The sequence below is a fragment of the Acomys russatus genome, chromosome 22 (assembly GCF_903995435.1).
Source record: "Acomys russatus chromosome 22, mAcoRus1.1, whole genome shotgun sequence".
Classification (NCBI taxonomy): Eukaryota; Metazoa; Chordata; class Mammalia; order Rodentia; family Muridae; genus Acomys; species Acomys russatus.
This window is the reverse complement of record NC_067158.1, coordinates 25,491,351-25,503,894: the sequence shown is the minus strand read 5'-3', so window position 1 is coordinate 25,503,894 and position 12,544 is coordinate 25,491,351. Positions and strand designations below refer to the sequence as shown.

Sequence of the window (12,544 nt, the reverse complement as noted above, 5' to 3'; positions counted from 1 at the left end):
GCAACGCATTGAGGACCAAGAAACCTTTGGCTTCCCCACAGGCTGATGAGCCCCTCTAGCCCACCAGTGTGGGCACACAGTGGCCAATGTCAGTGTGGCCAACATAGGATGTCCTGGGAGAGCCAGTGTGAATTTCCTTTCGTGTGAGGAAAGAGTTAGGTTTACAGAACACATCATTTTAAAACAGACTGCAACAAGACTGAAGTATGTATGCACACTTACACATTCACCATGTGCAGGTATGTATTTATATTCAAAGTGCTCAAACTAAAACAGTGTGTTATTTTTTTCAATTTTGTGAATTTTAGATGGCTAAGAACACCTGAAACTCACCTATGCCTATGGAGAACACCAACATAATTCTTTTAAAATAGGACTTCCACTCACACTGCAACTTGAGTAACTAACGGCCTTCGCATGAATGCCATGGCATCACTATCATTATTTTACCTCATTCTCAGTTAAGGATGCAGAAGGAGATGAGCTTTTGCTAAACCCAAGTGCTGAAGATGCTGTTGCAGAAGCCCGATTTCGCTTCTTCAGTGGTTTGCAAGCATCAGACAGATTTTTCGTTGCTGTAAAGTAAGTTTATTTTATAAAGTTTAAAATCTTAAGCCTCCCAGCATTCTTATTGCTTTAAGCCCTCAAGTAAGTGAAATCCTAAAGATGAATCTTCTGGTTTCCTTAGTTGTCACTAAGGGCTTAACTTTTTTATCATAGAAAACTGTTTTGTTTTGTTTTTTTAAAGAAGACAAACTGTACAATGAATTCCACATCCTACAACTTTCCAACCCCAAAACCAAAACCCCAGGGCCAACAAATCTTCATCCACACCTGGATCCACAACCCCCTATGGAATTATCTAACACAAATTCTACTCATAACTTCATGCATAAAAGACCTAGAGTATACCTCTAAAATAAAATTTTAAATACAATAATACCACTTTCATATTTAAGAAGAATAATCCTTAGTTCAAATTTCCAATCATAGATGCTTGTTTTAAAAAATAGCTGATTTTTTTTTCCAAGACAGGAATTCTCTGTGTAGCCTTGCCTGCCCTGGATTAGCTTTGCAGACCAGGTTGGCTTGAACTCAGAAATCTGCCTGCCTCTGTCTCCCTGAGTGCTGGGATTACAGGCATGCACCACCACACCTGACAAAATAGCTCATTTTTAAAAACCTAATCATCTTGTGCAGCACACATACACACAAAAAAACAAAACCAGTCTCTAACTGTTTTGGAGACAGTGAGCTTCTGTGCTAATCTATCAGACAGGTGCCTCCACAGGATCATTCACACACAAGTCACAGGGTCTGATTTTTCTTTTCTTTAACCACTTAACTATGCTCTTTTTTCATATACGGTCCTTAAACTAATTTTTTTATCATATGGAATAGAAACAACTAATCATGACTTTTACTCTTGGCTAGTAAGTATGAACCAGCAGGAGCCTAAATTAGAATGGCAGAATTTATGGTAACAAGTACTTTTGCTTTAAATTTCTCTTCTAATACAATTTCAAATTGAAAAATAATAAAGTCAAGTGAAAATCAGTAGAAAAGTAACTTCAATATGACTTAATCCTTATAATTTACATATTAAATCAGTTATTTTTCTATTCCACAAGATCTTCTTTCCCATTTGTTTTTGGTATTAGCTTAATTGTTTATTCTTCTGAGGCATCCCTGTACCCCTTTGCCCAGCCATGCTCTCATGTTCCTGTCTCTCTCAGGTGCCCACACTAAAGGACCACCCTGCTCACCCACCCGGACACCCTGAGGAGCCAGGAAGGAGCCTGACCACATTACCTGCCTGGCTCTTGAGCGAGGAGGCTGCCTCTATGGCCTTGTAAGAGCTTGTTCTGGCCGTTTTGTCGGTGATTGTCTCTCTCTGTTATTTAAAGCAGGGGAGGGGGAGATGGACAAAGAGAAGAAAACAAAGAAAAAAAATTCTTCTAATGTGAATGAGCACCGGCGGCTGAAAATTTACACAATAGAAAATTATTCTTTTGGAAATGTGTTCCTTACACTCAACAGGACCACAGCTGCCCAAACTGACTTTAAAAAAAAAAAAAAAAAGCCTGAACTGATTTCTTTTCTTATTCTTCTCTGACTCTATAAAAGATGTTAGAAGGGGGGAGTGGACAGGGCTGTGGCAATACCTTCCGTAGTTCTGTTAAGGTACCTACCTTACATAAGTTATATTTCATGTGCTACCCAAACTTCTCACTGAATCCAAAGAGGCCCAATCAAACTGAAGTCATCCCTACTCTGCCAGCATTACGAGTGTAACTCATAAGCTACGACATTGAGGATTTCTAAATTTGAGACTATCTCCATATTTATTTACCTTACAAGAGATCAGCAATAAAACACCTTTAACAACTAAAGATTAAAGGAGAGATTTTCAAAATGCTGAGCCAGTGGCGAGAGGCCTGTAATTTTAACTGAAAGAGAGAATCACAAGCTCAAGCTTGCCTGGGCTAGTGTAGACAACTTAGTGAGAGCCTATGTCAAATGCAGAAACAGAGCTGCAGACACACTTGCTGCCCCTTCAGAGGACCCCAGTCTGGGTCTCAGCACCCTTGTCGTACACCGCACAACTACCTGGAACTTCAAACTCCAAGGCATTCAGCATCCTTTTCTGGCTTCCATGGAATACACTTACACAAACACACACATACACATGTATAAATATAAAACATATCATTAGTAAAATTAAAGATTTGAAATTTTTAAAAAAGGGATTAACTACAGTTGCAGGACATGTATCCAGTATGGCCTTGAATTCGATTCCTAGTACTGAAAGATAAGAAAAAAAGGAAATTCCGAACATGGTGGTAATGATCTCTGCTAGTGTAAGACCAGCCTGGGCTACATACTGAGAGACCCCCATCTCAAAAATAAACAAACAAACAAACAAATAAAGGTTTAATATCATAATAGCCACATGCTGAGACTTTGAAAAACGTAGTTCAATCCAGGCATGGTGGCACATGCCCTTCCTTAATCCTAGCACTTAAAAAAACCAAGGCAGATGATCCCTGTGAGTCTGAGGCCAGCCCAGTATTTATAGCAAGCTCTAAGCCATCCAAGGCTTCATTGTGAGACTGTGTCTCAAATAAATAAATATATAAAATAAACTAAAAATAAAAAATAAAGAAAAATACAGTTCAAACTGCCCTCAGCAAGGTATGGTGGCACAGGCTATAACCCTAGCTCTCAGTAGGGCAGAGGCAAGAGGACTAGGAATTAAAAGGCCTGCCTAGGCTTCAGAGAAAATGCTCAACCAGCCTGGGCTACATAAGGTCCTATCTCAAACAACAACAAAAAACAAGTAAGAACCACGCTTCAACACCACAAAACAACGCTGCACAATGGTCACAGTGCTACTCCAGAAGACAGGGACTTTACACAGGTGCCAGACCTCAGATCTTGTCTACTGACAGCTGTAAAGCCAGCACAGGTAAGATGAAAGTCCACTGAGAGTAGGCACGAGAATTCTGCTTAGCCTTCTCAATGTTGCTGGCTCACCAAATGTAATCAATACATATTGGGAATTATAATATGACTTAAATTTCTTAAAAAAAGACTAGAGAGACACACTATTTTCTGAGACAGGACATCATTATGTTCCCCTAGCTGGCCTAAAACTAGAGATCTGTCTACCTCTGCTTTCCAAGTAGTGGGACTAAGGGCAGACACCACTACTTTTAAAATGTGCTATTTTCTGATAATTTTAGTTAATAAAAAAATTATGCGTAGCTATTTAATATGAATTATAGTACCTCAAATGTTCTAACCACACATATTTAAAGGGCTTCTTTAAAGCGTGTATATCATGGTACCTTTAAACTCTAGCAACTCGTAGTAACACTTCACCACTACGTAGCCCTTGTGATGGCAAACGAATCCAAATAAAATTGCATATACCAAGAAAATGCTACAAAATCTATTATTTTACACTACAAATAGAATGTTAAAAATAGATAATATAGTTTACACTTCAGCAATGTGATCTTTTCTGATGTTTAAAATTAGAAAGAAAGATAATAAAGGCAAATTGGTCAGTAAAGTATCAAGCTTTAGTCAAAATCATACACACACACACACACAGAGACACACTACTGTGTCAGAACTCCTACAAAATATAAATTCAAATATAAAGTACAAAGCCTCATTAAACTGAATTTACCAAAAATATAAATAAGTATACCCCAGACAGTTCAAACAAATGGTGCTAAAAGGCTCACTCTCTATAATATGTGAGCTTCATGTGGCAGGTGGATCTCACGCCCCTTAAGGCACTACTCAGGCTGTCCTAACAGACACTGGCAAAACCGAGGCTCAGGGCCCTGGGCTTCCTTTCAACACTCTAGTGTCCTTTTTGCCTCAGTGATGCCCACACTGAATCCCCAGCGAATAAGATCATGAATTACTAACAAAGTGAGTAAATTCATATAATTAAGTATCTGTCACAAATTCTTTAACTTCCTTTTGAAATGAAAATCACCTTTAAATAATTTTCATGTATCTCATTTACACACTGAATAAATAATACCTACAGACAAACATTATACCAAGTACTGACAATGACACTGAAGGTCAGGCTCAGGCTACTTGAGCAATCTAGCTCTTCAACTTGAGTCATTTTTTAACACATAAAATCAAAATAATCATGCATTACTCAAAACATTTAGATACTGTTTCCTTGAACAAGTTTGGAGCAATAGTTCCTGTGCTGATTTTCCTAATTGTTAATGAGCATGTCCTTTCTTCAGTGGCCTTTTCAATGCAGAAAATGGACAAACCACTTTGGCCAGAGCCCAGAAAAGGCCCCTGCCTCTGTCCTGTGTGAGTATCAAGAGCTAGACGGCCTCTGTTCTACAGGCCAGAACACCTCAGAGCATTACCTTCCGAAGACCGTGCTTCTCTGTCCTAAGTCTTTTCCTGGGTGCGTCTTCAACATCGACATCCTCTGGAGAGTCATCTGCTCTCTTTGTGTGATTTCTTTTTTTCCCATTCATGTTTCCTTGGAATGGAGAATGAGAGGTGGGATAAGCACACAGGAAAGGGTCCACAAGCTGCTATGGCATTCAGCTTGCAAATCAGAGACATATACTCAGCAACAAGGCTCAGGTCTAAGGCCTATATTTTACAAACCAAATCTCTTTGCAAAAAAAGAACTGGGAACCCGCAAATAGTTATCTAAAGACTATTATCCTAATATTTGTTGTAGTTTCAATATAACATTAAATTTAAGTACAGCCCAGTCTGTTTTTAAAAATCTGTTATGATTGCACATGGCTATCCATGCACATAGGAAGGCTTAGCATGAGAGATTTTTGAGTTCAATACCAGTTTTGGCTACACAGCAAGACATTACCTCAAAGTAGGAAACAGGAAGACAGACAACTAGACTGTAGATCAACTTGAAAGGAAAACTACAACTTTGGGGTTGGAAGGATGGTTTAGAACACTAATTCTTGCAGTGGAGCTAAGTTTTATTCCCAGAATCCACACAACGGCTAACAATCATCTATAATTCATTTCAGGAAATTCAACATCATTTTCTGGCCTCTGTGTAAACATACACATTCAGGCAAAACACTCTAACATACAAAACAGATCTAAATATTTTAAATAAAAATAAGAATTTCGCCAGGTGTGGCGGCGCACGCCTTTAATCCCAGAACTTGGGAGGCAGAAGCAGGCAGATCACTAAGTTCGAGGCCAGCCTGGTCTACAAAGCGAGTCCAGAACATCAAGTTCAAAACAGAGAAACCCTGTCTTGAAAAACCAAAAAAAGAAAAAACATCATGGCTATAGAGATAACCCTGTGGTTAAGAGCATTGACTGCTCTTCCAGAGGACCAGGACTCAATTCCCAGCACCCACATGGCAGTTCACAACTGTCTGTAATTCCAAGATCTGACACCCTCACACAGATTTACATGTAGGCAAAACATCAGTGCACATAAAATAAATATAAATTATGTCTTTTAAAAAGATCTATAACTTGCTACTATATATTCTCTCAAATAATTTCTTGTTTGTTTGTTAAGACAGAGTATCTCTGTGTAGCCCTGGTTATCATGGACTTGCTTTGTAGACCAGGCTGGCCAAGAACACACAGAGATCCACCTGCCTCTATCTCTGAGTGCTGGGATTATAGGTATGTGCTACCACTGCCTGACTTAAATAACAATTTTTATTTTAAAGATTGTATTTATTTACTTATTTATTTATTATGTACACAATGTTCGGTCTGCATGTATACCTGCGTACCAGAAGAGGGCACAAGATCTCATTATAAATGGTTGTGAGCCACCATGTGTTTGCTGGGAATTGAATTCAGGATCTCTGGAAGAGCAGTCAGTGTTCTTAACCACTGAACCATCTCTCCAGCCCCCGAAATAACGTTTTTTTACGGAATAAAGTTGCATCTGCATCTGGAAACTAGGCTCTTCCTGATGTTTGTTTGACCTTATTTTAGGTGTCGCTGAAAATATCACTAATCTACAATAAAGTATTCAAATATCACTGACCTAGAAAAATATGATGGATGGCAAAAAAAAATTTTTTTAGAGACGCAACCACTTTGAATATGTCCATGTTTATTTTGAATATGTTATTTTCATTTGCATAACTGTTTGTTAGGCTCTATTCATCAGTCTCCCTTTTGTGTGTATGTGTGTATGGTACTAACAACAGAACCCAGGGCTTAAACTATATCCCCAGACAGCTTTTGACTTTTGTTTGGTTTTAGCTTTGTTTTGTTTTGTTTTCCAAGACAAGGTTTCTCTGTGTAGTCCTAGCTGTCCTGGGCTCACTTTGTAGACCAGGATGGCCTGGAACTCACAGCGATCTATCTGGTCTCTGCCTCCTGAGTGCTGAGATTAAACGCATGCACCACCACACCCAGCATCTTTTTCCTTTTTATTTTGAAAAAAAGTCTCACTGCGTTGGCCAGACATGCCTTGTGAATCCTCCTGCCTCAGCCTCCTGAGTAACTTCAACTACAAGTATATAATACCAGGCCTCGCTATCTAAAAAACTGCGTAAGAGCACTGTCATTCTCAAACTTTTGAAAACACAACACAGACATGTCCAGAAAGCCACAGGTAGAGGCCCAAGTGCCAACAATTGCTACATAGGGCTGTTCCTCAGTTCTGGGACTCAAAGTTATTACTGAAGAAGTCAAGCAATCCTAGTTAACTCTAGGCACTTAGTATGATCAAGGCCTAGCAAATTCTTTTTTTACTTGGCTCAAATTCTGACCACACCATTGCAGACTGGCCAAAAAGTCTGGGCAGAAAGGTCTGTCTACAGAGTTGAGGACAACGGGAGCTAGTTTGCTCAGCCACTACTGGAGTCATTTGTGCCATGAGGCTCACCCAACCAGATACCTTAGCTGGATTTGCATTCACAGCCCTAAACACTGAGACCCAGGTACTCCACTGTGAGGTGATTCTTTGTCATTCTTTCCCATAAACATCCAGAGCACTGCCTCCTCTACCTGAGATGAGACACAGTCCTTCCTACAGAAATCTGAGTTCCCTAACACTGAGTCAGCAGAACAGCAGGCAATGGGAGGTTATACATCTTTATGTTCGGCACTGAGGTGCCTAAGAAGTCGTGGTTCGAAGACATTTAGGAGTAGCACTCACTTGACATACAATGTAAGTGGAAACGTCATTATATACTGACTGCACCCCAAATACACTATTGCTTAGGGTAAGCCATCCCTGGCTTCAGAAATGACAGCCACCTTTAAGTACACAAGCTATTGACAAGAAGTATCACTCAAAACTTAGTATAGTAGCACACCATGAACTGAATTTTTAAAAAATTCACAAGCTCTAAACAGCTTTCCTATTTTAAATTATAACATTTAAATGAACACAAGCAAAATAAACAAAATTCAAGCTCAATATATAGGCTGATATGAAACTCTAGTGTGATGGTTTGAGTGAACCCCCAAGAGGCTCATGTATCTGAATGTGAGTGTTTGGTCCCCAGTAGGTGGAACAGTTTGAGGACTGACAAGGTGTCGCCTTGTTGGAGGAGGTGTGTTACTCAGGGTTAGGCATTCATGTTTCCCAGCTAGCCCTCTCTGTCCCATGCTTAGAGACCAAGATGCTGTTCTCAGGTATTACTCTAGCACCTAGTCTTACTTGCCTTCTGTCAAGATTACCTCTATAATGATCATGGAATCACCTTCTGAAATTATAAGCTCCCAATAAACTCTTTCTTCTCTAAGTTGCCTTGGTCATGGTGCTTTGTCATAGCAACAGAAAAGTAACTAAGAAACCTATCAATCCCTACATCAAGTACCTCCATGAGGGGCAGAGGGCCTACTAGTGAATGTCACAGTCTAATACTTGGCAGCTATTCAAGTCTAGCATCTCCAAAACTCAATAATGAATCTTAGGGAGTTACAGATTATTTTGTATTTTTACTTAACATTCAAACATATTACTGCTGGGCGTGGTGGCGCACGCCTTTAATCCCAATACTCAGGAGGCAGAGGTACGTGGATCCCTGTGAGTTCGAGGCCAGCCTGGTCTACAAAGCGAGTCCAGGACAGCCAGGGATACACACAGAGAAACCCTGTCTCGGGAAAAAAAAAAAAAACAAACACAAAAAGCATATTACAATTTATTTTTATATTAGCAGGAGTACTTTTACAGCTTGTGTGTCCAAGTGCTTACACACCACAAACCCAACCGACTGTTACACATTTTTCTCCAGGTTTTTCTCATCTTGCCATAGCCCAAACTAATAACTGATGCAGTTAGTGTAGTTTTAAGTTTTTTTTTAGTTTTAAGTTTTCAAACTGAACGCCTACAAATGAGACACCAAATGAAAGCCAACCAGTCATCTCACTTGTGCAAGCTCTCATGCAAACAGGTCAGAACTGCTCTACATTGGGCCTGACCCATACAACTAAGCCTGGAGTGTTAGAACTACCTTTCTTTCCTACATGACCCCCTTCAAGTACTGTAGCCAGAATCCCTACTCTGTGTAACCAATAAAGTTAGGGTCCTGTAGACCATCAAAAAGAATTGCACCGGTGGTAAGGAGGGAAATGACAAGAGGCACTGAGGTGACCACACTATACATCACAGCCAAGCAGAAGATACAGGATTAAGTGTATGTTTACCAGACTCTTCTTCAGACTGGGCAGACGTCACAATAGAAAACTTTGTATTATATCGTGCTTTCTGCTTTTCGTTTAGCATGTTCCACTGGGACCCAAGCAATTCTTCAATTTCCTCCCCCGAGGCATCTGGGTGTTCAGCTACAACCTATAAACAAACAAACAAACAAACAAAAAAAAAAAAAAAAAAAGGAAATCAATAGAACTATACACTTACAAAATTCATTGTGATTTACATAAAAATCAAATGCATAATCCTTTAGAATTGAGTATGTAGAATTTTTATTCTCACAAAATAGAACTATGTCCCCAAAAATCTGTTCTTTTAAAATAAAGCATATAACCAATGCAGTGATTCACTAAAAAATGCCTGAGTACAAATAACTGATAAATGATTATGAGAAAACATGTACTTTTCTGAAATCACTGAATCACTTGCTAAGTCACAATTTTCTAGGCATTCTCAAAAAACTAATAGGCAAGCTGGGTAAAAATATTCCTCTGAGCATGGAGTGAGGTCTTGGTTTGTCATCATCAGCAACTACAACAGCCACACTCCATCTTTCAATCTAAGTCATAAACAAGAGATACAGATGACAGTCTACCAACAAACAAGATAAGGTAAACCAACACAGAGACAACTGGTCTACACAAACAGCAGATTCACTTAACCTTGAGGTATTCTAAGAATGGCCCAGCCCAGCCTAGCAGCAAGGAATCTACATTTTCAAACATCTTCTAGGTGGCTCAGATACACAGGAATGACTGATCAGTAACCCCAACTGCAGATGGCAGTAACCCCAGGAGTTAAAGCCAGTGGTGTTCAGCCAGGCATGGTAGCACACGCCTTTAATCCCAGCACTCAGAAGTCAGAGGCAGGCAGATCTCTGTGAGCTCAAGGCCAGGCCAGCCTGGTTTATAAAGAGAGTCCAGGGCAGCCAAGATGATACAGAGAAACACTATCTCCAAAAACAAAAACAAACAAAAAAGGCCAATGGTGTTTAGATCCTGCCTAAGACCAAGTCCTAAGTAGAGTGGGAACTGTGAGTATGTAAGTGAACTCTAATCGCACACCTTCATCTTGGTCTGAATTGTTCTCACCACGGTGCCAATCTGGGATTTCACTTACAACTCTTAGCACTACCAGGGCTAACAAATGGATCTAGATCCCAGGAAGGGGGGGGAAAAAATGGAGGAGGTCTCTGAGCAGCAGTCTACATTCTCAAGTACCACTTTTCTGTGGTTATATGGCAAAGAAATAGCCTAGAACATGCTGGAATACAACTAGCTAGAGGTTCTATTGGGCATAGCCCTGTCCAACTTCCAAAGGATAAAAGCACACACAGCTCCTCATCAATTTTGTTTCAGCTAAGCCGACAAACACTGGCGGTATCCATTGAAAGCTTATCAGCATACTCTCCCCACAGAAGGTCTGCCATGGTAACTGATGACATACTACTGAGAACTTTACAGCACATTAAATTTGATAATAGTCGGGCGTGGTGGTGCACACCTGTAATCCCAGCAGGGAGGCAGAGGCAAGCGGATCTCTGAGTTCGAGGCCAGCCTGGTCTACAAAGCAAGTCCAGGACAGCCAAAGCTACACAGAGAAACCCTCTCTCAAAAAACAAAAACAGAAACATTAAACTTGATAGACGGTTCCTTAAGTGTTAACACATCTCTGGGTGTACTTGGCACCTGGACAGAAGCACACACCTTCTTAGCTGACTGCTAACTGGATGGACACAAATAGAGACTGAGGTACAAGTAAACAGGATATACTGTATTATTCAGACTTTATAGAAGCAACAAAATCTACATAGTGTTGCACAGTTTGCTTTCCTCTTCAACATCTAATAAATTCACTTTTGTATATGATATGCTATAAAAACAGATCAGAACATCACTAATAGTTTTTTAGTATTGAAAATTGTTGTGCTTTCCTTTGGTTTGATGCAAGGGTGAAATTATTTCAGAGTAAACACTTAGGCGTGAAATTATAGAACAGAAAGAAAACACATCAGGTACTCCAAACTTCTAAAACAGGCATGATCAAGTATTTATTCCTCACCAGCATCAGGCAAGAACTGCTATCTTTCTCATCTTCTCAAGCCCCAAGCAGCTAGCTCCAAGCTCACTGTTGCTCACCTGATTATGTAATAATGAGTCATCACAAATTCAATGTCTAAGCCCCTGCCTATGTGATGGGTTGAGCAACAGCTTTTCATGTGCTTATCTTTCACTGAAGCTCACTAGTAAACTGCTGTCTTTTCCCTTAAGATTTGCTGATGAGCTAGGGCAGTGGTGGCACACGCCTTTGATCCCAGAGCTCCAGAGGCAGAGGTAGGTGGATCTCTGTGAATTCCAGGCCAGCCTGGTCTACAAAGTGAGCCCAGGACAGCCAGGACTACACAGAGAAACCCTGTCTCAAAAAAAATTTTTTTTGCTGATAACTTTTTGTGTATGGTGTCCTTGACACATTAAGAAGAAAAAAACTCCATTTTAAAACAGTTCCTTTACAATCTGTAGTCAGTTTGGTTTATTTCAGAAATCCAATGCAAGATATTTGATCACACTTTGAACTCTGAGATTGTGTTATTACCAAAATAAAATCTGTTTCTAGTTGTGGTGTGGCTCAGCCCTAGCACATACCTTTAATCTAAGGCAAAATTAAATAAAGTCAAAACCATAGGTCAAGAGGTAGAACAAGCAACCAGTTGGCAGGAAGTGAACATAGAAAAAAACCAGAGACAGTAAGAGGAAGTCAGGAGAACAGATAGGGAAATAGGTACACAGGATGTAGAAAGGAACAACATGCAGTTTGAGGAGTTTTTGAGACGACACAGGAAAGGAGCAGACTATTCCCTCTTTTGGGGTGTTGGCTGAGGTCAACTGGGTGCTTTCTCTGCCTGAGTTATTTAGCAGGCTTTCACACCAGCATCTGGCTCCCGAGTATTTATTGGTAAAAATCAAACATTTGAGATTTTGTTAGAAACAACATTTGGTACTCCAACACATGGCATGACCACATAGACAAAGTAATCATGCCAGCTTCAGACAAACTTGAGAGGCCATCTGATTTGGTAAGTCACCTTGGGGAAGTCCTCAAGGAGAGAGTTAAGATGGGAAGTACCATAATGGAAACTTTAGGGCCCTGCATACTGCTAGTTTAAATGGTTTGAAAATAAAAGCAAAAAATGAAAAGGTAGGTCTGGAGAGGTGGCTCAGAAGGTAAGAGCATTCATTGTCTGTTCTTCTAAAGGTCCAGAGTTCAATTCCCAGCAATGACATAGTGGCTCACAACCATCTATAATGAGATCTGGTGCCCTCTTCTGGCTTGCAGGTGTACATGCAGTACAAAATACTATATAAATAATAA

The 12,544-nt window shown here is 40.0% G+C and overlaps 1 protein-coding gene across 1 annotated transcript in view; it reads right to left on the bottom strand.

Moving 5' to 3' along the window:
* Nsd2 (nuclear receptor binding SET domain protein 2) overlaps nt 1–12,544 on the bottom strand; it is a 72,934-nt gene that overhangs the window by 24,759 nt on the left and 35,631 nt on the right. The window contains exons 7-10 of the mRNA XM_051165057.1: nt 9,169–9,313; nt 4,917–5,035; nt 1,813–1,894; nt 451–575 (exon numbers count right to left, since the gene is read on the bottom strand). Coding sequence (XP_051021014.1) covers nt 451–575; nt 1,813–1,894; nt 4,917–5,035; nt 9,169–9,313 — 471 coding nt within the window. The remainder of the gene's footprint in view (nt 1–450; nt 576–1,812; nt 1,895–4,916; nt 5,036–9,168; nt 9,314–12,544) is intronic.